We start from the raw sequence: 25,740 nt of genomic DNA on the forward strand, positions 1-25,740 counted from the left end.
TTTCATCAAAGGGTGAAGTTTTTCCATAGCTTATAATTGTATGCCTCTCTTAATGCAAAAAGCACCATCTTCAGAATTTGTTTGTGAAGTCACCTTTTGTAAAATCAATCTGACTTTCCCATTTGTTTGCATCATTTTTTAATTAAAATGATAAGAATAGGTAATACACTCTATTTTAGCTGAAAGGCCAAGGAAGGATGTTTACATCATTGTTTTAAAAAAATGTTTCAGCTGGGCACGGTGGCTCACACCTGTAATCTCAGCACTTTGGGAGGCTGAGGTGCACCTGAGGTCAGGAGTTTGAGACCAGCCTGGCCAACATGGCAAAACGCTGTCTCTACTAAAAATATAAAAATTAGCCAGGCACGGTGGCAGGCACCTATAGTCACAGCTACTCGGGAGGCTGAGGCATGAAAATCACTTAAACCCAGGAGGCAGAGGTTGCAGTGAGCCGACATTATGCCATTTCACTCCTGCGGGGGGATAGAGCGAGACTCTGTCTCCAAAAAAATAAATAAATAAAATAGGAAAATAAAACATTGTTTCTTTGGCCCCTTGGGAAAATATAAATTCAAATTTCTGCCAGCATGATCACTGTTATGACATTTAGGAAAATCTTGGCACGTGCCTGTACTTCATTTTTATTTGTAAGCCTCTAAATTATTGTTAGTCTGTCCCACTAGTGGAACAAAAAGAAAGAAAAATGGATAATTTAATATCCATCAATCAGATCTTGTCATATAAAGCGTGGTATGTCCATAGAGTGAAATATTATACAGGTCTTTAAATATAGTTTTCCCCTGGCTAGCCATGTGCAGAAAGCTGAAACTGGACCTCTTCCTGACACCTTACACAAAAATTAACTCCAGATGTATTAAAGATTTAAACATAGACCTAACACCATAAAAACCCTAGAAGAAAACTTAGGCAATACCATTGAGGACATAGGCATAGGCAAAGACTTCATGACTAAAACACCAAAAGCAATGGCAACAAAAGCCAAAATAGACAAATGAAATCTAATTTAACTTAAGAGCTTCTGCACAGCAAGAGAAACAATAATTAGAGTGAACTAGCAACCAATAGAATAGAAAAAAAAATTTGCAATCTACCCATCTGACACAGGGCTAATATCCAGAATCTGCAAAGAACTAAAGCAGATTTGCAAGAAAAAAATTACCCCATCAAAAAGTGGGCAAAGGACATGAACAGATACTTTTCAAAAGAAGACATTTATGTGACCAACAAACATGAAAAAATGCTCATGATCACTGGTCATTTGAGAAATGCAAATTAAAACCACACTGAGATACCATCTTACACCAGTTAGAATGGCTATCATTAAAAAATCTGGAGACAGATGCTGGAGAGGATGTGGAGAAATAGGAACACCTTTATACCATTGGTGGGAGTGCAAATTAGTTCAACCATTGTAGAAGACAGTGTGGTGATTCCTCAAGGATATAGAAATAGAAATATCATTTGACCCAGCAATCTCATTACTGGATATATAACCAAAGGATTATAAATCATTCTACTATAAAGACACATGCACACATATGTTCATTGTGGCACTCTTTACAATAGCAAAGACCTGGAACCAACAAATGTCCATCAATAATAGACTGGATAAAGAAAATGTGGCACATATGTGCCATGGAATACTATGCAGCCATAAAAAAGGATGAGTTCATGTCCTTTGCAGGACATGGATGAGGCTGGAAACCATCATTCTCAGCAAACTGACACAATAACAGAAAACCGAACACCACATGTTCTCACTCATAAGCAGGTGTTGAACAATGTGAACACATGGACACAGGGAGGGAAACATCACACACTGGGGTCTGTTGGGGGGTGAGGGGCTAGGGGAGGGATTGCAGGGTGTCGGGAGGTTGAGGAGGAATAACAGTGGGAGAAATGCCTGATGTAGGTGATGGGGGGATGGAGGCAGCAAACCACCATGGCATGTGTGCATCTATACAACAATCCTACAAGATCTGCACATGCACCCTAGAACTTAAAGTATAATGAATAATAATAATAATAAAATATATATATAACTTTTCCCTTGGTATAGGTGGGAGACTGGTTCCAGAACTCTCCATGGTTATGAAAATCTACAGATGCTCAATTCCCTTATATAAAATGTCACAGTATTTGCATATAATCAATGCCTATCCTCCCATACATTTTAAATCATCTCTAGATTATTTACGGTTCCTAATATGTAAATTCTATGTAAATAGTTGTTATGCTTTATTGTTTAGGGAATAATGACAAGAAAAAAAGTCTGTATATGTTCAGTGCAGTTACAACCATCCATTTTTTCTTTCAAATATTTTTGATTCAAGATTGGTTGAATCCACAGAAGCAGAATCCATAGAGCCCATGGATTTTGAAGGCCGACTCTAATATAGCTCTATGATTTTGGAAAGGTGCCTGTGACATATTATTATTTTTTAAAAAGCAAGTTACAGAACAGCTTTTACAGTATGGTGCCACTGTTGTCAAATTGTGAGTGTGTTTGGGGCATTAGTTATGGACAAAGGACTCTGAAATGCATTTTTAGTAGTGGGCCTGGCTTGTTGTTATAAAATAATAAAGGTATTTTTATTTAATGGACAGAGAGTATTCTTATTCTCCTCCTGTCTATGTCTATTTCTCAGTAAGTAATAGCTAATGAAAAATAAAAGCACATAATAGCTATTGAATGACTGAACAAGTAATTATTTGAGCTCTATTATTATTTTTTTTATATACAATATTCCATTTAGTTATTTTAAGAATACTACAAAGCTTTACATTATCTCCTATCAGCCAGAAATAATTCACCACTGGATGGTCTCATAAACAAGACAGTAGTTCAATGACATCTTTAATTTTTACCTATATGACAAAAGCTGAGTATTTCAGAGACTTATACAACTTGAAAAACCTCATGTCATTCAATTGTCAGTTTATTGCAAGATGGTAGAATTAATTACAAATTTAAAGTATAACGTGGTAATCTTCAGTCAGGCAGCAAGTTTTTATAAAGGCAAACTGCTTATACAGAAGTGATCATAGAATAACTCAAATGCAGAGTAAGAAGGATGAGAAATAGTTGACTGGCCGACAGAGATTTCGTTCTCTCACTATTTAAAACAAACTTTTCATTTTTAGGAGAGGTAAACCATAACTTCAGTAGACACCAATACAGAAAGATTTTGTCAAATAGACTTGTTTCCATTTAGTCAGTCAACGTTCTAGCTGTCTCAACTGGAATAGATACATTTACATAACTGGCTGTGCTTGAGCCTTCTTTGCCAGCAGCTTTAGGTCAGCAATGCACTTGGCAATTGTCTCCTTTTCCTGCTGTGCAGAGATGCTCTGCACCACGTGCTTCTCCACCCAATTTATCATGTGCTCTTGTTCCTTTCGACGCATCATGTTCTGCACAGATATTGATAGTCCAGGCGATTCTTTACTTCCTTATATACCCTATGCAGTCATTCCCGGTAAGTAACCTCCAAAGCCAGAGCAATGTTATTCCTCTGCACATCAAAAAGGTAGTGGCGCTTCTGAACCAGTGCCTGCTGTGCCTTCTCCATATCAACTGCATCCTGGATTTGTTTGATGGAAGCCTGCTTTGCCTCTTCCAGTTGGGCAAGTTTTTGCTCATTGAGTTTATCAGCAAATGCTGCAACAGAAGGACCAAATTTTTTAACTCCAAAGATGTATAACCCTATTACTGCTAGGCCAGTGATGGCCTCTCCGGTAATCACATATATTTCTTTGGATAAGGCATACAAGATAAGCCCAGTTCCAAGCACACAGGGTCCTGTTACACCAGTTGTAGGATAAAGATACTGAAAGAATTCCTCAGGGATCAGTCCATGACGAACTTTTCCTCCATATTCAGGAAGAGGTGGTACAGGGGCAAGCTGTGGCTGCTCTGTGTGAAAGGTCCTTGTTGCTTGCAATACCCATGCTGCCCAGACTAGTTTTGAACTCTTGGGCTCCAGTGATCCTCCTGCCATGGCCCCGGACCTAGGAAGGCTGCATTCTTCAGAGAGGGGGCCGCTGTGGCGGCAGCAGAAAGTACCACCCGGGACAGCATGGTCAGCGAAGTTCCAGACAGCAATTTTAGCGTTACTGTGACCCCTGATAGGAGAATCTGTCAGGGAAGGAGCAAGATCATTTGAGCTCTATTATTATTGACATGAGGATTTCCTGGAAGAGAGGAAAGATTTTAGACTTTATTGTGATGAAAAATAACTCTTCTTCTTCCACTGGTACTTGCATTTCTTAGGATTTCTTTTTTTGCTCTATGTCTTTTTTTCTCTTTTAAAAATAGAAGAACAATGCTTAATGTGAACTTCGGCAATCAAACAAGTACACGGGTTTCAAAGACCTTATGTCTTTTTTATTTTTTATTTTTTTGAGGAGGGCCTCACTTTGTTGCCTAGGATGGAGTGTAGTGGCACAATCTTGGCTCACTACAACCTCCTCCTCCCAGGTTCAAGCGCTTCTCCTGCCTCAGCTTCCTGAGTAGCTAGAATTAACAGACATGTGCCACCACGCCTGGCTAATTTTTGTATTTTTAGTAGAGACAGGCTTTCACCATGTTGGTCAGGTTGGTCTCAAATTCTTGACCTCAGGTAATCCATCCACTCCTCAGCCTCCCAAAGTGCTTGGATTATTGGCTTGAGCCATCACGCCTGTCCTTCAAAGAGCTTATGTCTTTTGTCTGTTTTTGTTTAGGAATCGATTTTAAAACTCTCAAACCATTGATTTGCAGAATTTCTCTTAACGTTGTGTTAATTGCAATCCTACCTCCCAAATACAATTGGAAAAGGGAACCAAGTTCTCCAAAGAATTAATATCTATCCTTCCCTTCTGTGTGGTGGCTGTTTCAAAATGGAAATTCCACCTTAAAGAGTTTAGAGTTGAGCCGGGCCAAGTAGCCTGTCAAGAGAAACAGCAGATTCCAGTTGTCACAAAAGGGCAAATGGATTGTTTATCCATCACAGTCGTAAAACTGCCTGAGAACTGGTCTGTTACCAAAATATATCCTGTTGGTGATTTGATGAATGCTGATTGGATACAGCAGATGTAGAAGAGCAAAGTAGCCAGCTTGCAGCTATGCTCTGAAAATTAGCTAAAGGTCTGGAACTTCATTTTAATCTCAAAACACTGCTGAGGTCTGTGTTTACGTATGTCTGTGGGAATGTTCCTTGAAACATGCTCACTTGGGAAAGGAAATAAACATGTCATATATCATATGTTTAAATGCACACAGGATTTCCTGTAAGGGCTATGATTTATTTGATTTTTTAAAGCCCTGACAACCTGCATAAGATTAATTCGTGTGCATAGGCCTATGGCATGGTTGGATTTCAACACCATAATCCTTGGCTTTCACCACATTTACAAAAGCAAAAGGTCACCCAAGCACCACAATCTTGTACCTCATTGCACCTTGGATGTCACTTCTCCATTGTAATAAAATTAAATGGCTTAACCTTCTGCTCACTTGAAACATATTTAATAACAAGGATGTCACAATCTCTGTAAATGAGATTGTCCAGCCTCATCAAAAAAAGAACATGGCCACATTTGACTTCACTGGAACAATCTGCAAAAAACGACCAACATTTAAAAAATCCTCAGTAATCTCTAGTTCCTATTAGGTAGAAGGGATACAAAATATTTCCCCAGGGAGCTGTGCTTTTGCACAGGAGCCATGACTCAATAGCTAAAGCAACATTCCCCAAGGTCAGTGACAAAAGGCTGGGATAGATTCACTTTCCTCTGTGTGTGAACACCCACGTCTCCAGGTCTACAAAGAATTTCCAGATCTTTTTCTTGTGCCTCTTTGTGGTTATGTATTATATATTGCAATATCACTCTAGGACTTTCAAAGACAACAACAGCACTAATATAATTCAGATGTTTTTATTCTTTTACATGTGTGGCAAAAGAAAAAAAAAAAAAGGCATGCCAGAAGCCCTGACATGCCCCCTTTAGCATGAAGAGCTCACATTGGCCTCTGTGATTTAGCAAGGTGAATCCTCTGACCAGCAACCTCAGCATCTCCTGGGAGTTTGTCAGAAATGCAGACTCTCAGGCCCTTACCAGACCTACTAAATTAGAAGCTGCATTTTAACGGACTTCCCGGGAGATCTGAATGCAATATACAGTTTGAAATGCACTGAAACAGTCTAGATGCACATCCCAGAAAATATGGTGACGATGCCAATGAAGCTTCAACCTGCATGGGCCTGTTTAACAATTATACTGCATCGAACATAACTCTTCTGTTGTCTTGTTGCCCAGAGGCCCCTCTGCCCACCCAGATTTGAGCAAAATTACTAGAATGTTTGACAGTGTCTTTGTGTCTTCTAGCAGGTTGCCCTTCCCAAGGCTTGTCATTCCTGCAAGCTGCTTGCTTGGCAGTTGTCAAAGACGATGTTATAACCTGTCTGGAGGCTTGTTTGTTCTAATGTCACAATCCTATTGACCTGCCAAATCCTGTGATTCATTATAACTAGAACTGTTCGTATTCATGTGAATTATGGGTGGGGAAATTTTGTCTGTTTCATGAAGACTTCTGTTTGGACTTGTTAGATTCTGTGAAGTCAAGACAAGCAAGTGATTATATCCTAAATCATGCCTGATATGAAATAAAGTTGAGAAATATATTGTATACTCAAATACTTTTCCAGTGATATCGATATCATACAAAGTATGCAAATTATACATTATATTATCATATTATCACATGGAAAAACAATACTTGCCTTATTTACCTTTTAGCAAACCAGTATCATTTAAAGAGAATATACAAAGGAAAGCAAAATTAAAATTGCACTTGTTTTTACATGCAGTATACATATTCAATAATCTAACATAATTTTCTTTATAAATATTTAGTCATATAATAAACACTGAAATAACAATCTACTTGCCAGGGTATACTTTTTGAATGGTAAAATCATAACTCCCTTCCAAATATAAAATGAATATGTGTCAAAGATTTTATTAAATCTATTAATGAAAGTACCAGTAAGATTTAATGAAGGAACTAGTAAATATCTATAGACAATCTAATAAAGAAATATTACATTGAGATTATTAGGTTATATACAAAACTAGTTATATGTCCTACAGAGTTACTGTCCTACAGGGCAACAAACTGTAACCTACAGGTTTCATTTCCACCAAACCGAAATTACTTTCCTTTCACCCAGACAAGAATCTACCAGCTAACCTCTCATTTCATTAAGTCTGAACTCATTAATCAATAGTAAACAATAAGTTGAACAAAGTACTTTCGCTTTTATAATCCTGGGATGGGCTTTGCCCCCGAATGACATAGAAATCGGGTTTTACCTTCTGTTCACCTTTTGTATGATTTTTCTTAGCACACTTACAGAAAACCATCTTTTGTTAAAAATGTCAATTTCAACTGAAGATTTAAGTATGCTCACTTTCCAAGCGGGCATTTCTTCTCAAATTACAGAAGGTGCAAATTGACATACTTTTTTCTACCTCATGTAGTTATTCCTGAGCCTCAGTCAGTTTCCAGTCTTTTTCAAAGCCTTCTCTGTATTACCAGAGATTTCCACACCTAGTGATTTTTAGTTCTAGACTTGTAACAATGCTAGGATATCTAAGGTGGCTCAGAGGACAGTCATGACATGGAAAGCACAAGCTTTCAGTGACAGAGTGCCCACTCAAAGACCCATTCGCATCAGGTGATTTCTACTGCTTTTGCTCATTCCACATGGCAAGGTAAATCAGCTTCCTGCTTTTGACTGATCCCTATGGACGGTGATGTGCTTTCAATAGGAAATTAATATTTTTGAACTTATGCATTCACTTTTCTCCCCTATACATATGCTAATTACATGTAGGTTTCTCTCTGTAATCATTTATATTCATATTCATGAATAATGTCGCCTCCTCCTCGTCATTTGGCTGCTATTGAATCTCATCTGCATTATTCCCAGGAATTGAATTAATTTTGAGCTAGCATAGAAAAGAATAAGTATTCTGAGGCTGTTAACTAGGAAACGTTAGCCGATCTATAACTAAAAGTGATGTTCTAGAATTACTGAGGTGTTTTGGTTTGTTCCATTTTGTGTTAATGTCAGCGTCTGCTTGCATTCAAAGCATTCACAGCATCTGCAAAGAAGTGGGCCTTGGCTTTTACTCTGCTCCTGGCTTCAGCTCACTCTGTGAAGGCAGCCAAGGGCAGAGAAGGCCCTTCACATTCTCAGCAGGGGACCTGGCAGAGGGGAAGATGCCAGAATCATAGAGTTCTCAGCATAAATAGTTCCAAGATCTGAATGCATTCTTTCCCAACAATTGACTGAATGGGTTTGTTCTCTCCCCTTCTTTCTCTCTGGCTAACCTTGTTGTGTTGGCCTGTTTAATAGCATTCTTCAGTGAAGATGTTTGGAGATAGAATGTAAATGCTTCCCAGGAAACCGCATATGGGAATGTGATGTAGCGTCAGAATTCACAAATGCTGGAAGTTTTCAGGGTTAGTCTGCTGTTGAGATACCCAGAGATGTTTACCAAAAGGAGGGGTGTTTCCGTTTGGCTAAGAATGAAAACACTCTATTTTATGTGTTTATATAAGCATTTAGTAAAATTTGTTCTGATGCTTGGGGTAGCTCTATCAGCATTCTTTTCTAAACACTGGAGCTTGTCTGCCTCTATTATTGTTTCCTACAATAAGATATAATAAAATTCAAACTTTTACCTAAATATCGAGTTTTATAACTGAAAATGAGAATAGGTTGAAAAATCAAAGGGATTTAGAACTTTCTGCATTTGAACTTTGGAAAGTGTTAGTTTTGTGTAATGATTTTTTTTTTCCCAAATAATTTAAAAGGCTACATGTAAACCTTGGATGGTAAACTGAATTAAAGGTTGACTATATTTCAAACAAGGCTATGGGGTAAGGCTGGAAACACATCTTGCATGCCTTTATTTTAAAAGTTACTTGGATCATGAAGGAATGGTATGTTGATTATCATATAGATTTTATTTTTTGGCATGATATGAAAATTATAAACATTTCAACTTTAGTCTGTTTTTAAAAAAATTCTGATTTTCACATTCTGATTTTTTCTCCTTGATTTCATTTTATTATAATAAAAACAACAGATATTGACTCTAGAAAATTTGGAAAATACCAAAGTGTAGAGAAGATAATAGTCATCTATGATATCCCAACACAGAGAAGAAATTACTCCTAACATTTTTATTTCTCTGATATTTTATCCATGCTTATAAGCACATATTTATATAAAATTAGGATCATCTATTCTGCAAAGCTTGTATTCTTTTTAAAACATCTCATTTATGGTTACCTTGAAACCATAAAAAATAGGGTTGCAGAAATTTGTCTTTGCAAATGGAAAATGTTCCTGCTATATTATTAAATAAGAAAACAGCATAGTCTTTATCTCATTTTTGGTGTAAACAGAATAATGTGCTTAATTTATCTTTCTAGATTCTTATTATGACGTATGTTCCATTCTTTACGCAATTTTTGCTCGTTTGTGCTTTCTGATGTTTCTGTAATGGATCATGTGGACTTTTTGGACTTAAATGGCATGAGCTAAAATAACCCAAAAAGAATCATCCCTATATACTTCACGAGAAGCCTGATTATCTTCTCTGATTATTTTCTTACAATAAATTCCTATGAATGGAATCACTGGGTCTACGTGTTTGAATATGTTGTATATTTTGTATACCTTGTAGTCTAGTTATATTTCTCTATGGGAAGGAGTTTTAAATTTGTTCTTTACAAAGTAAAGATATTTATTCTCTTCATTTTTGCTCTTATGTCTTTCCCTTATCACACCTTTTGCACCGTTCTCTTTACCTGTCTTCCAGGTATTTCACATGTTCCCTATCAACCACCTACACTCGTTTCTCTCTTCTCTTCTCCCCATCCCTCAAATCCACCTGTTCAGGACAGTTATCCCCATTTTTGGTCTTCTGTTACACAGTCGTCTGCCCTACAGCTTGACTTTGCTGTGCTGCAGAATTGTGAACCATTTTTCCTCTGGCCTCACATACTGTGCAGCTCCAAAGAAGTCACCTCCTAACTTGGAATATGCAAAAAATAAAAACAACAAATCCAGTTCAGAGATGGATATTTTGTGAGCTTTCATAATTTCTGTGAATTTGGTAGCTTAAAAGAAACCAACATAAACAGTTGTTTTCAAATTTTCAAGTATTTACAGTCTTTATTTTTAGAAATCGTTTGGAGTAATTTCATTATAAGAAATTTAGAGCCTTATACTAGAAAGCTTATTAGCTATAGTTCAAGTATTTTCCTTACAAAAATACCTACATGTTTTTATTACCATATCACCTTTTATGGCTGAAAATCTCACCAACAGCCATATCGACTTCAATTACTTTTGCCTCAAATGCTGGGGCTGTGAACCAAAAATAGTCTCCTGATGCACTGACGATGAACAGAATTCATTTTACAAAAAATATTCCCACCAGATGTCTGAGAATTTGGTTACAAATCAGCAGTTACAAAGGAAGACAGAGGAAAGAAAGACAAATTTTTATTTACCTATTGAAACAGTGGGTACTAAGTATTATAAGTACTTGGGATGAGAGAAAGGCATTCCATTCTTATGCCCTTGCATCCTCATTGCTTACCTGCCACTTCTGAGTGAGAACATCCAATGTTCAATTTTCCATTCCTGAGTTACTTCACTTAGGATAATGTCTCCAATCTCATCCAGGTTGCTGAGAGTGCCATTAGTTCATTTCTTTTTATGGCTGAGTAGCATTCCATTATATATATATACCACAATTTCTTTATCCACTAGTTGACTGATGGGCATTTGGGTTGGTTCCACATTTTTGCAATTGCGAATTGTGCTGCTAGAAACATCCGTGTGCAAATACCTTTCTCGTGTAATGACTTTTTTCCCTCTGGGTAGATACCCAGTAGTGGGGTTGCTGGATCAAATGACAGTTCTACTTTTAGTTCTTGAAGGAATCTCTCCAAACTGTTTTCCATAGTGGTTGTACTAGTTTACATTCCCACCAGCAGTGTAGAAGTGTTTCCTGTTCACTGCATCCAAGCCAACATCTATTATTTTTTTATTTTTTTGATTATGGCCATTTTTGCAGGAGTAAAGTGGTATTGCATTGAGGTTTTGAATGACACAAAGGACTCTGGGGACTCGGGGAAAGGATGGGAAGGGGGTAGGAGATGAAAGACTACAAATTGGTGCAGTGTATATTGCTCAGGTGGTGGGTGCACCAGAATCTCACAAATCACCACTGAAGAACTTATTCATGTGACCAACCACCACCTGTTCCCCAATAATCTATGGAAATAAAACATTTTTTTTAAAAAAGAAAGAAACAAAAGGAGAAAGGCATTCCAGTGTCCCAATTCCTATAATTCAATGTCTGCTACGTGTTCAGCACTCGGCTAGGAGCTTTGTGGAATAATGCAAAGACCCTGGCTTTGCTGATCAGACCCTATAATCAACTTAGAGGAAAAGCAGGAAACACATACAATGAGAGCAAAAGGTAATGCAAGGAAGGGCTTTTGAAGTAACACCCAGCAAGTGCCTTCACATTCAGTTCAGGGAGAAGGCGAGAGAAAGGCTGTTTCTGACTGTGTTAATACAGAAGATAGTTTGGAAAAGAAGTAGCTTTTGGCCGGGCACGGTGGCTCAAGCCTGTAATCCCAGCACTTTGGGAGGCCGAGGTGGGTGGATCATGAGGTCGGGAGATCGAGACCATCCTGGTCAACACGGTGAAACCCCGTCTCTACTAAAAATTACAAAAAATTAGCTGGGCACGGTGGCGCGTGCCTGTAATCCCAGCTACTCAGGAGGCTGAGGCAGGAGAATTGCCTGAACCCAGGGGGCGGAGGTTGCGGTGAGCCAAGATTGTGCCATTGCACTCCAGCCTGGGTAACAAGAGCGAAACTCCGTCTCAAAAAAAAAAAAAAAGAAGTAGCTTTTAAATTTAGTCTTAGAAGCACCAATAAGATCTTGATAGAGGTGGTTAAAGTGAGCTGTACATAAAACAAGTGCAAAATTTTTACCCTAAAATTGTATTAGGTATATTTGGGAAAAGCAAATACACTTATTTAAGTAGAGCAGAAAGTTCAAATGGGAAAGCAAGAGAAAACGTGGGATGATGGGCTAATGAAACCCATGTCACAGAAGCCTTTGTAAACCTCTACGCTAGCATTTCCGAGTTTTCTATTTAGACTCATGACAATCAGAATTACCTTGTGGTGTTAAAATGTAGGCTCCTGGGCCACACTTCTGATCAGAATCGGAGGACAGTACGCTGAATCTGCATTTTAACATTTTCCTAGGAGATTCCAGTGTGCACTAAAATTTGATAATGTTTGCTACTGAAATAACCATCAGTGCAGCTTGGCCTAGAAGTGTGAGGAAGAAAGGATTCTTCCTTTCAGAGGTCCCTCTGCTAGGGGAGTCTCAAAGCAGCATTCTTTAGCTCTGTGCTTTGTAGATTTAGGTAAAGTGACTGTTTTTATCTTCCAGGCTTTATTAGGGCTCAGGCTGGAGTCCAGTGGAGCTACCTGGGAGAAGATCTGAATGGCAGAATCTTCTGTCCCGCATGAGAGAGGAGAGGTTGTTTGCAGAGTGAAGCTCATTGCACCTGGCTCTCCTCCTTCCCTCAGAATTTTTTTTTTTTTTTTTTTGAGACGGAATTTCGCTCGTTACCCAGGCTGGAGTGCAATGGCGCAATCTCGGCTCACCACAACCTCCGCCTCCTGGATTCAGGCAATTCTCCTGCCTCAGCCTCCTTGAGTAGCTGGGGATTACAGGCACGTGCCACCATGCCCAGCTAAGTTTTTGTATTTTTAGTAGAGATGGGGTTTCACCACGTTGACCAGGATGGTCTCGATCTCTTGACCTCGTGATCCAACCGCCTCGGCCTCCCAAAATGCAGAATTCTTATGCCTTTAAAAACATACAAACAAAATGTCCTCAGAGCTCCGGAGGTGAGATTTTATCACACCATCCTGTGAGGTGGACACTTATGGCCCCTGAGATCTCACTCATATGGAAGTGGAAAGGCAGATGCTGTTTGGAAGAGGAGAGACTGAATTTTATCTTACATTTTAAAAAGAGGTCATATATTCACATGATACAAGGTTCAAAAGATACACAGGGCATCTTGTGAAAAGTCTCCTTCCTGACTGTCCCCAGTCATCCAAGTAGCACCTCTGTGTATTCAAGTGAAAGGATATCTCCGCATCTGCCCAGCTTTAAAAAATGGAAATCAGAAATGGTAATATATGTATGCTCTTTTCTGCATCTTGCTTTTTTTTTTGTGACAGAGTCTCACTCTGTCACCCAGGCTGGAGTGCAGTGGCGTGGTCTTGGCTCACTGCAACCTCCACCTCCCAGGTTCAAGTGATTCTCCTGCCTCAGCCTCCTGAGTAGCTGGGACTACAGGTGCCCACCACACCGGGCTAATTTTTGTATTTTTAGTAGAGATAGGGTTTCACTATGTTGGTCAGGCTGGTCTCAAACTCCTGACCTCATGATCCACCTGTCCCTTGTGGCATCCCAAAGTGCTGGGGTTACAGGCATGAGCCACCACACCTGGCCTGCACCTTGCTTTTTAAAATTTCTTGTCAGAGCATCCTCATTCTTTTTGCAACTGCATAGTATTCCACTGTGTGACTATATCATCATTAAATTTAACTAGACCTCTATAGATGGAACTTGGGTTATCTCCAGTGTGTTGCTATTACAAACAATACAACAACAGATAACTTGTAAACATTTTCTTTCAAACTTGAGCAGTTATATCTCTAAGGTCAAGTCCCAGAATGAGATTGACTGGAGAATAAATAAATGTGTAATTTTTAAAGCTATGGACAGGCTCTTCCCCACAAATGTTACACCATTTTGCATCCATATGATTAATGAAAAAGAGTCCCATTTCACCCCTACAGTTTCATTAACAGAACGTTAAACCTCTGCATCTCTGTCAGCAGGGACAGATGAGGAGTCAATTTTCTGCACGGTTTGTGGGGGAAGGTGGAGGAGGGATCAGCTATACTGCGAACCTTGCTGGGGTCCAGAGCAAGATTCCTGCAATGCCTTTGCAGATAGCAGCAGGCATTCAGTGGCAACAGAAAAGCCCATCAGCTTTTTAGTTTTGGTTTACGTGTCTGAAATATATTTTTAAATTTATTTTAAAAATTGACTTTAAGTTTGGCATAAAGCTCCATGAATGTTAACACATGTATCGATCTGAGTGACCCCACCACGATGAAGAATGGTTGTATAATCTTCAAAACTCCTTCCTGCCATCCCTTTGAAGTCACCACCTCCCCCCACCCCAAAACCCCTAGGCAAGTGCTGATCCATTCTCCATCACTGTGGTTTTATCTTTTCGAGAACATGATATAAATAGAACCGTACAGTATGTAACCCTAGGAGCTTGACTTCTTCAGTTCAGCATAATTTCCTGGAGGTTTCATCCAAGCTGTTGCACGCCTCCATAGCGTGTTGCTTTTTACTGCTGAGGAGTATCACAGTTCATTTACCCATTCACCCATTCAGGGACATTGGGATTGTTTCCAGTTTGGGCTGATTATTATTAATAAAACTGCTGTAAGCAGGCATGTACCATTATTTGTAGAAACATAGGCTTTAATTTCTCCTTGGTATAGTTTAATTTCATATCGTATTGAGTTAGGGATATTTTCATACATTTAAAAGACATTTATATTTCCTTTAGCTGCTCATTTCTTTTATCCATTTTTTTTTTTTTTTGGTGGTTTTTGATTCTTATTTTAGACAAATTGGTTTAGGGGAGCTGATAGGACATCCAGATGGAAACGTTTAGCATTCAATTAAAAAATGCAGGCTTCAATTTTGAGACTGATAGGGAAGGGAGAGATGAAGCCAGGGAACTGTGCAAACTCGAGAGAAACACGCCGGGCTTGAAGACAGAATCTGTGGAAATGCCCACATTTAGGATGTGGAAAGAGGAAGATTTAATGGAAGAAACCAAGAAAGAGATTTCTTAGAGGTCACAGAAGAACCAGACTATTTCAGGGTAGCATTAATACAAGCTGGATTTTAAAGGTCTGATAAGTAAAGGGTTTAAATCCCAGGGCACAACGTTAAGAGAAAGAACATCTCTCTCCAAGAATTCCAAACAAAAGGCCTACACTTCTTTCTGATTGTTTCAGCGAGGTCACATGATCACCCCCCCCACCCCCATCCCCACCCCCGCAACTACTCTCTAAGAAAGGAATTCAGTGCATTGATTGGCCTACCCAGGTCATGTGCTTCAACTTCATAATTTCCCAGAACCTCATGGATCCCCAAGGAGAAATATGGGGCTGTTGCTGGAGGATTTAGATGTTGAAGAAACAGCCTGTGAGTGTCCAGGGAGTGGCCTTTCAGAGTGGTGCATCCCGAGTGCGGGAGTCTAGGAGCAGCTGCGTATGAAGTTGAGAAACTGGAGGCAACATGTGTAGAAAACCCAAAGAGTTTGGCTCAATTTTGGTAACCAGGAAGCCTAAATGATGGACTTTTTTTTTTTTTTTGCCAAATTAAGGCAATATGAGTGCATATTCATATGCCCAAGAAAAGAAACCACAGGGACGGAGGCTGCAGAGATCGTGAAGCCTGAGGGGATAGCAGACCTGGACTGAAGTGTGCACTGGTGAAGCCCTGGAGCCAGGTGTAGGCAGTGAGGACACACAAGCCTTCCTCTGAGAAGCAGGCGCTCTCCCTCACCCCATCACCCTCACTCCTCCCCCGTCCACTCTCACTCCCCAGTACCCTCACTTGTTCCCCATCTACTCTCACTCCCCCACACCCTCACTCCTCCCCTAACCACTCTCATTCCCCCTACACCCCAGTCATCCCCCATCCACTCTCACTTTCCCCACACCCTCACTCCTCCCCTACCACTCACTCCTCCCACAACCACCCTCACCTCCCACCACCCTCACTCCTCCCCATCCACCCTCATTCCTCCCCCCCGTCCACTCTCACTCCCAACCCTCACTCCTCCCACCACCCTCAGTCCTCCCCCAACTTCTCTTCCCTCATTTCTCTCCCCTCACTCATCCCCCACCACCCTCACTCCCCCACCACTGTCCTTCCTCCCTGCCTCACTCCTCCCCTCCACCCTCACTCCTCCACTACCACCATCACGCCTCCCCTCCACCCTTACTCCTCCCCCCACTTTCCCTCCTCCCCCCTCCTCCCTTCACCCTCACTCCTCCCCCATCCACCCTCAGTCCTCTCCCACTACCCTCACTCCTCCCCGTGTCCACCCTCCCCACTGCAGTCAGACAATCTTTTAAAAGTGAAAATCCAGTCATGTTGCTACCCAGTGAGAGCTACTCAGGATTTCAGGCTGCTCCCAGGATGTGGTACTCACGGCGTGGGTTGGACTTCAGGGCCCTGTGTCAAGTGTGAAGTGGTTCCTGCCTGTGTTCACCCTCTCCTCTCCAGCTCCAAGGGACCATCGAGATCCCTCACTGGCCTCTTTCCCTCTGAAATAATGGTAACTGTCTCTTTACCAGACTGTGAGATCCAGGACAGGTGGGGATCGTGTGTTTGGTTCACCCTGGATGCTCTAGCACTGTGTTTGGCAAACAGTAGGCACTCATCCACGGCCACCGGAAGGATGGATGGATGGATGCCCACTAATTTGTGAAATTTGCTGTTGCCTTAGTGATTGTTTCTAAAATCTAATTCTCACACATTGTTTATCCAAATCAGAAGTAATTGTATTAGACACTAAGCAAGAGAAATAAATAATGAAGTTATTAGGAAAAGCAAGACAAGTCTTAGAATTCCATTTTATATATAGGAAAAAAAGAATGTATGGAAACATGCAAACATAGGGAAAGTGCTTAACTCCAGGTATTGAAACTAAGAATCGATTAATTACACTGTGCAAAGAGAAGATTAAGGAAAGAGGAAAATGTGGGACATCAAGAAGTTGAAGATATTTTAAGCAGGGAAGGAAGGGAGGAGGCGATGGAAGAAAACAAGTTTAATGTTCTAAAGAGTGGGATTAATTAAATAAATCATGGTACAACTGCTCCATGAAATTGTATGCACACTGTTTGAAATCCTGTCTCTGAAGGCGGAGTATAGTGCCAAGACTGATGCAAAAGAGCTTTGGTGCCACCACATCCAATGTCTCCTCAGACCACCCCAAAGGAGCATGTCCTCTATGTAACAGTGTGCTTGCTGTGTGCATTCAGCTCCCCCAGAAGTGATCTTCCCCCTCTAGCCAGCCTGCAGCCCAACTCCTGCCTGCCAAGAAAGAATGGTGGTCTCTCTGTGAAGACGGTGACAGTATTTGTGATATAAGCATCAAAATACTTATTGTGTTTATATAAGTTTGAAGGACAATGGGATTATAGTTATTAAGAAAACAAATACAGAATTTATTCCAAAAGGTTAAAAAAGGTGAAAGACGATATGAAACATGAGCAGCATGGTTGTGGGGAGCATTTTTTCCTATTTTCACTTCAACTTTTTAGAAGTTTACACTTTTTTTGAATATGTACTGTAAAAGAAAACAATGCAAAAACTGTGTTTTCAATATGAAATTAACATTAACCATACTTGACTCAGAATTAGACCTGTATGCAAGGAAACACTCATTGGTTCACACTGTTCTTTTCTCTCCTTCCCAAAGGATGTGCTGGGTGGCGTCCTGATCACCACGCTCCTCATCGCCCTCACCTACCCTGCCTGGACCCTCATCGACGGCCTGGACTCAGCCAGCCCCCTCTTCCCTGTGTGCGTCATAGTTGTGCCATTCTTTCTGTGTTACAATTATCCGGTTTCTGATTACTACAGCCCAACCCGGGCGGACACCACCACCATTATGGCCGCTGGGGCTGGAGTGACCATAGGCTGCTGGATCAACCATTTCTTCCACCTTGTGTCCAAGCCCACCGAATCTCTCCCTGTTATTCAGAACATCCCACCGCTCACCACCGACTTGTTAGTTCTGGTTCTGACCAAATTTACAGTGGGAATTGTGTTGATCCTCTTGGTTCGTCAGCTTGTCCAAAATCTCTCACTGCAAGTGTTATACTCGTGGTTCAAGGTGGTTACCAGGAACAAGGAGGCCAGGCGGAGACTGGAGATCGAAGTGCCTTACAAGTTTGTTACCTACACATCGGTTGGCATCTGCGCTACAACCTTTGTGCCAATGCTGCACAGGTTTCTGGGATTACCCTGAGTCTCAAACGGTTGAAAAGTAGCCCACCGGACATGAGAGCCAAGACATAGGAAAGTTATTGGTAGGCAATTCTTGACAACTCATTTTTCTTAAACAAAAAAATCATATGGCTGTCTTGCTACTATCAGATAAATGATGCCACTATGTGAAAGGGAAAAATTGTCTCATAGGTGTCATTAGTCTGCAGTGGTTATGCTACAGTTGAACCCAAGCTAAAAACCATAATCCAGATCTTGAAAGGCACACCCCCACCCCAGCCCCTGCTCCTCTGTCTTTCTGTTGCATGAACTCTGGACCTAGTCATGGGCTAGCGGGAGTTGTGGCCTGGCTTAGGAGTAGCTGTGAGCCCCACTGGGTTCTGGAGAGCCAGGAGAGATAGGATGATCTGGGAAGCTGCAGGTAGAGCTTTTATTTTCAGTTACAACCTTGCCTAGTGCTGAGTCTGATTTCCAAAATGGGAACCTTGGTCCAGGAGAAGGGATGGCACCATATTAAACTACATTCCTTGGAGAGGGTGACTTCCTTATCATTTATTTGGTGTTGATTTTGTTTTGTTTTGTGTGTTTGAGACAGGATCTTCCTCTGTTTCCCAGGCTGTAGTACAGTGGCACGATCTCAGTTCACTGCAAACTCTGCTTCCCAGGCTCAAGCGATCCTCCTGCCTCAGCCTCCTGAGTAGCTGAGACTATAAGAATGAACCACCATGCCCATCTAATTTTTGTAGAGACAGGGTTTTACCATGTTGCCCAGGCATGTCTCAAACTCCTGGGCTCAAGCAATCTACCTGCCTCAGCCTCCCAAAGTGCTACGATTACAGGCATGAGCCACTGTGCCCAGCCTCCTCCTTGCTGTGATCAAATTAGATGGTGCCTGGTTGGGTGGTAAGACCATTCTGGAAAAAAAAAAAAAAAAAAAAACTCACTGTGAACAGATGAAAGGCAGAGGCAGAGCTGTGAGGTCATGGGGAAGAGCCTGCTTTCCTTGAGTCCTGGTGTTCCTGTTGAAACAGAGATCTGGTCTTCCTTATTTATATACATTTTGCAGGATTCCAGGTACCATTACTAAACTCTTCTGACCCATAAAACAAGCTGGTTGCTCCCACTTCACCAAACAGGTTGGGTGTTAGCCTTCAACACAAGTGGATATATCTGGGATTCACTGAGATTCCCACCCTTTCCTGCTCCTAGTGGTTTGGGACAGGCCCTCTGCCCATCTTCAGCAGTTTTTTGCTTTCATAAAAACTTGGAAGACACTGGCATCTCCTGGAAAGCGGATCCATAGAAGAACAGATGAACTCGATCCTTTCTGGAGCCTGACAAACAACAGATAGGTTTCCTTGACTGCCTGGTCCTGACAAGGCCTCCATGACATTACTCCTCCAATTTCACAGTTACCTTCTGTAAATCTATTTTCCCATCTACTGAATAGAATCAGGCTCCCTTTCTGTCTTCCCACCTCTTACCTCTTGGCAATTTTAAGGGTAATTAATGCAAGAACAACTTTAGCATCCGTTGGGAAAACAAGCCAACCAAATACAACACCCATTAAGCCTACCAGGGTGAGTCCTCTTAACATAGGAAGGTGATGATTATGCAGACATCAGAGTCCCTTCCTCTTCAGTTCCTAAGAATAAGGAACAGGTATCAAGAACTTTTTCAAAGTTCGTGTAACTATAGTTAACAAAGTATCTATTGAGGCACAGTGCCTGTAAGACTGAAGCCCATGCTTTATCAACCCAACACATCATTACCATGTATATACTTTGGAAAATATTAGCTTCCCTGAAAGTTACAGAGGCTTTTAATGTGATAAAACTGAAAAATCACATTCTTGTTGATTTCAAATATATTCTACGGCCTTACTGTTGGGATGATCATTAGTATCTAACTTAGCACTCCAATTTCTCAAGAACTTTTAGCAAAACATCCTCTTTTTACTTAAAATTCTTCTCACGTTTATTATAGTTAGAAAGCAAAGATCAAGATGACCTACCATTTGACTGCTTTTACATCAAACTCTGACGAGTATTTACAGCACAACTCAGGGGAAGGGCCTTAGCAAGCAGGCACCCTCAGCCCGCACCTGCACCTGCACTGCAGTGGCTGTCAGCTGGATGAGGCACTTTTCTGTATTTCCATCCTCATAGCTTCCCAGCCAGAGTTCGCAACAGTGGGTAGCTATACAAAATAATTGTGGTTGACTTGTCTGAAGCCAGCTGACAAAAGGTTCAGGTTTTCCCACTTGTGTCTTTTAAAAGGAGGGATTGTGATAATGGTCAAAGCAGTGGGTGTTGGCATATCATATATATATATGTGTGTGTGTATATATATATATGTGTGTATATATGCATACTTTTTAGTGCTGTCTCTAGTTTTAACCCCCAACAATAGGAAGGCACGTCAGCTATATTGATATATTTAAGGCTGCACTTACCTAATTTGGGTTGAGGATGAATATATCAGCCACAGCACTTTAAAGCTTGAGCCCAGGATTGGCCATGGTTGGTCACTTTTTAAAGTAGCTGATTGCTGCAGCTGGAGAATGAAAAGCATACACTTGTGACGCCAACCTCTGTTTTTGAGCCCTCCTGCTCTGTGGTGTAGAAGCAGACAGAAATTGATTGGGGGGAAAGCAAGGCATTATCTGATTCAAACTCTTTTCTTGCTAGCCCTCTTCCATTCCTTTCTCACATAGCACTTCGCTGGGTTAAATCCTCTCTCACTCACACCATTGCATGCCCCTTAAAAGGCTATGGCTTCAGGTTCCTTTCAAGACATCTGGATTTTCTCTCTGGGGAAGGAGCGCCCCCTACTGGTATGGCTTCAGTCTAGGTTCACGGTCCCTCTTGATCTGGTGTCTTGGAGATTAATTTATAAGTCAAGCTCACCACAACCTAAGCCTATGGTCTGGCCAACCTTGCTTCTGGGAACTGTGACACCAAAGCTCTCAGGATTAATCTGCCCTTCCCGGAGCCAGATAAAATGACATGCCTTTTTCCTAATTGTCCCCATTCTACCCCCAACCCACTGCCACTGTGGGCCAAGGCATCTTGATCTAAAGATTAGCTGCAATCTTCATCTAAAACACCTCTCATTTCATGCCAGTTTTGCTCAAACCTGCACCATCACAAGATATTCAGAAGATGAAAACGTAGAATACACCCCTGAATTAAAAACACTTATATGGCTGTGGCTGGAATTACTCTAAAACATGCCCAGTGATCTTACTGTAACATGGGATTTTTCTCACCCAAATGGGCAACTCATGCTTCCTGAGTATAATCAAAGCACGTGGTGTTTTGGGGCCATATGCTCCAGGTTTCTATTTTAGAGACCTTCAGCTGTCTTGCTTATGTGCTATATGTAAATTTATTCTTTTTAAAATAACTTTTATTTGATTTTGACTTATTAAATGCTTTAAAAGCCAGTGTTCTGTTTCCTTGAATTTTTTTCTTAATGTAGACATTTTTCTCTGAATTCATTGGACCTGAGTTGAGAAGGGGACGACAACACTTAAGTGGCAGGCTACGGAATTCTCTGTGGTTGTCATAATCCAGTCACGTGCAAATGATGGTGAGCGTTGGAGGGCCCACGGGTGTGGTAACAGGAAAGAAGTGGCATGCTAGCATCCTTCAATCCCCTCCTCTAGTCCCTGATATAAAAGAATCTCCTTTCACCTTATATGGAGTTAAATGTCGCTGTGTTTTGAAAGGTAAATCTTGTAAGTGTTGCTAGTTAAGGTAAGTAAAAGGTTTTTAGAGATGAGTTCCGTATCTGCTGAACCAAATGAGCACAACCGTAATTCAAATTCACCTCACGTCACTGCAATAATGCGCTCTGCCTTTAAGCATCCCAAATTTGCTATTTGAGATGGTACATATGGTTGACACTGCCCCTTATTTGCAAGGGCAAACCTAGGTCTCTCTTTGTACTTTGAGCAGGATGTATGGGATGTAAAGCTCCAACCTATTCCTGTGCAGTTTTCCCAGGAGAGAGAAGACATTACAATTCAAGAGCCAAATGGTTATGGCTGTAGGGAAAAGTACGACATGGGAACTTGGAGGAGGGGGAGACTGCATGAGTGGAGTTTAAAGAACAGATGGGGTTCACACAGGGAATGTGACAGGAAGTCGGTAGGAGATGGTATTCCATGGCTAGAGAACAGCTTGTCTGAGACACTTCCCAAATGCCTCCAGCTCTTACAAGGAAAAACCAAACCATGTAGGTGATTGTAAGAATAACGGTGGTGGTGGTGAAATAAAGGATGAGCACAGGGCTGAGACGTTGCAGAACCAAACCACAGGGATGGGAAGTGTAAGCAGCCCCTCCCAGAGGGGGTGACGTCCAGAGGTAACTTCACATACTCCTTTCATCATTCCTCATTGAAATACAGTTGCCCCTTGAACAAGTGTAGGGTGGCAACCTCCTATGTAGCAAAAATGCATGAAATTTATGACTCCCCCAAAACTTAACTACAAATAGTCTGCTATCAATGGGAAGCCTTTCTGATAGCACCCACAGTAGATTGCCGCATATATGTTATAGGCATATATGGTATTCTTACAATAAAGTTAGCTAGAGAAAAGAAAATGTTAAGAAAACCATAAGGAAGAGAAAATATATTATTTTCTTCATTAAGTGGAAGGGGATCACCACAAAAGTCTTCGTCCTCATCATCTTCACGTTGAAGAGGCTGAGCAAGAGGAGGGAGAGGAGGGGTTGTTCTTACTGTGTCACGGGTGGCAGAGAAAGGAGAAAATCCACATACCACTGAACGTCTGCGGTTCAAACCCATCCTGTTCAAGGGTAACTGTACTTACCAGTCAGCCTGGGCACGTTCCCCCGCTGAATGCACAGCGTTCCATCTCCGAACGCGCAGCGTCATTCATATCTTGTTTCTCTTTTGGCGGCCATGGCCAGCAGCTGGGACCTCACTCTGTGTTCTTCATGCCCATGCCCGTCCTCAGTCTTCTCTTTGCTCAGTGCCCTGAACTTGTCATGTGAAACTTCATTTTAAAAATATTTTACCACGATCCTGGCTCTTCAGGGGACTTCGAAATGCTCCAACTCTTTCTCTAATGATTGTGAATGAAGCCCTCGTCCTCTAGTAAGAGGCCACTCGAGAGCCAAGTGGAACAGCAATATACACGTATCTCATTTTAGACCAGAGATGTTTTCCTCAAAGCTGCATGTGTTTTGATGTTTTTCACATGAATTTTAACTGCACTTACGGGTTTCAGTTAAAATTCAGATTCATCATTTCTGTAAACATAAGGCTTTAATGGGTGACTTTGTGCACACCATGTATCCATTGTTTTCTTAAAATGAGACACACCTGTAGTACAGACTTGACTATTTACAGAATGCACATTAAGAGAATCAGAGTTGAATGTGGGCCATGAAGAGAATGTTAAATTCTTAAAACTGTAGCCACATGAGAAGGGGAGCTATACAAAGCCAAAAATAGTTCTTCCTCTTCCACGCCTGTCTGTATGGCATGCAAAAACAAACAAGCAAAGTGAGGATGTAGCTAGGAGTTCCGCTGTAATGGTTCTTTAACACATACACTCGGCATATCTGCTGGCCTGGCTCTTTCTATGGCAAGCCACATTCTGCCCGATGCAGGTGTTCAAATGCCAGTGCCTCTTTAATATACACAAAGATGGTCTCAGATCACTGGGGGCAAGCTAGGATGGCAATTGAGTGCTGCCTTAATGCCCATGCCTGCAAGGGTCTTATAATCTACCTGTACCCATGAGCGCAGGTAGGAGTGAAGCCTCCTGAGCTTCCAGTCTGCAGTGTCTCTGTCACATGGAAACCTGATGGGTGTCATTGTGAGTGGGTTCAGTTATGCACAGTGCACACTAAACACAGATCACTTTAGTCTTCCTAATTAGCCACCAATAAAAAGATGCTGAAGGATCCTGAAGATCAGAGAGCGCTTTCCACTGTGGCTCAGTAGAGACCCCAGTCCAGGCCCCTGAGTGACAGGTGTTGTGCCTGGTGTTTTGCACAAGTCATCTCACCTACATGATTTGCTTATGGGGTGCCTCTCTGTCTGGCTATCTTGTTTCATTTGTCCCAGTCGCCCAAATGATCCTTGCTTAAATGTTCTGCCCAAGACTCACAGCCAAAATATCTCTAATGAATCCCTCCTATCTCCAATGGGGCTTTTTCTCAGAACCTTTCTAGCATCAAATGTGACTGTTTATTCTGTGTGTCACAACTGGTTTCTTGCCAGCCCTAAGCAGGTGCTTATTTTAGGGACAGGCATATTTTATTCCTGACAGAAAGCTATGACATGTGGAAAGCAGAACATTTCTTTTGCTCTCAGGTTTGACATCAACCAGGCAGATTTTCTCCACATTTTCACCTTTCTGCCTAGACTTCCTGTCTGTGAGCCCTCTGATTTCAATGCTGTACATAGCAGCTCCCTCTCATAGCCTTGCCAGCACTCCTAACATGATGGATTCTTCCAAATGTTTTTTTCTTGTTTTTGTTTTGTTTTGTTTTTGAGACAGTGTCTCACTGTGTTGCCCAGGCTGGAATGCTGTGTGGTGCAATCCTGACTCACATGGCAAGGACAGGCCAGACCACCATGCCTAGTTAACGTTTGGGTTTTTTTGTTTGTTTGTTCTTTGAGATGGAGTCTCACTCTATCGCCAGGCTGGAGTGCAGTGGCATGATCTTGGCTCACTGCAACCTCTGCCTCCTGGGTTCAAGCAATTCTCCTGACTCAGTCTCCTGAGTAGCTGGGACTACAGGAGCATGCCACCATGCCCAGCTAATTTTTGTATTTTTAAAATAGAGACAGGGTTTCACCATGTTGGCCAGGATGGTCTTGATCTCTTATGATCTGCCCACCTTGGCCTCCCCAAGTGCCAGGATTATAGGCGTCAGCCACCACACCTGGCGTATTTTTTAATATATATATATATGTTTTTTTTTTGTTTTTTTTTTTTTTGTAGAGATGGGGTTTTGCCATGTTGCCCAGGCTTGTCACTAACTCTAGGGCTTTAGTGATCCGCCTACCTCAGCCTTTGGAAGTGCTGGGATTACAGGCATGAGCCACCACACCCAGCCTTCAAATGTTTTCTAATGGAGATTCATGCCTTTCCTACCTTTCTTCAACAGAAACAAAAGGCCAAACCTTACAGATGAATAATGAAAAGCTTGAGTGTGGACCTTGAGTATTTTCTTAGCACACTCCATTAGTCACATCGAGAAGAAAAAACACCTACAGGGTTTGGTCAGACATAACTCAATTAGACCCTTTGCTGGAGATGTTTATTCAACCCACAGTCCAGCTACAATATTCATAGTCATCCTTTCTGCCTACTAGAAGCAAAAGCAGCGCAGAATGCCCGAACATGAAACAGACATCGTGGAGACTCAAACCACTGTGCATCTGCTCTGCCCTTTTTGCTGCCTGACCCGTTTGTCAAGCACAGTCGTTTGGCAGCGTGTT

The 25,740-nt window shown here is 41.4% G+C and overlaps 1 protein-coding gene and 1 pseudogene across 1 annotated transcript in view; one reads left to right on the forward strand and one right to left on the reverse strand.

Annotated features, from left to right (window-relative positions):
• The window catches only part of SGPP2 (sphingosine-1-phosphate phosphatase 2), a 150,204-nt gene extending 128,505 nt beyond the window's left edge, over nt 1–21,699 (forward strand). Inside the window, exon 5 of the mRNA XM_002749830.6 lies at nt 17,722–21,699. Coding sequence (XP_002749876.4) covers nt 17,722–18,273 — 552 coding nt within the window. The 3' untranslated portion in view covers nt 18,274–21,699. The remainder of the gene's footprint in view (nt 1–17,721) is intronic.
• Nucleotides 3,201–4,161, reverse strand: LOC100407440 (ATP synthase peripheral stalk subunit b, mitochondrial-like; annotated as a pseudogene).
• Nucleotides 21,700–25,740: the final 4,041 nt, after the last annotated feature.

Source organism: Callithrix jacchus, chromosome 6, assembly GCF_049354715.1.
Source record: "Callithrix jacchus isolate 240 chromosome 6, calJac240_pri, whole genome shotgun sequence".
NCBI lineage: Eukaryota > Metazoa > Chordata > Mammalia > Primates > Cebidae > Callithrix > Callithrix jacchus.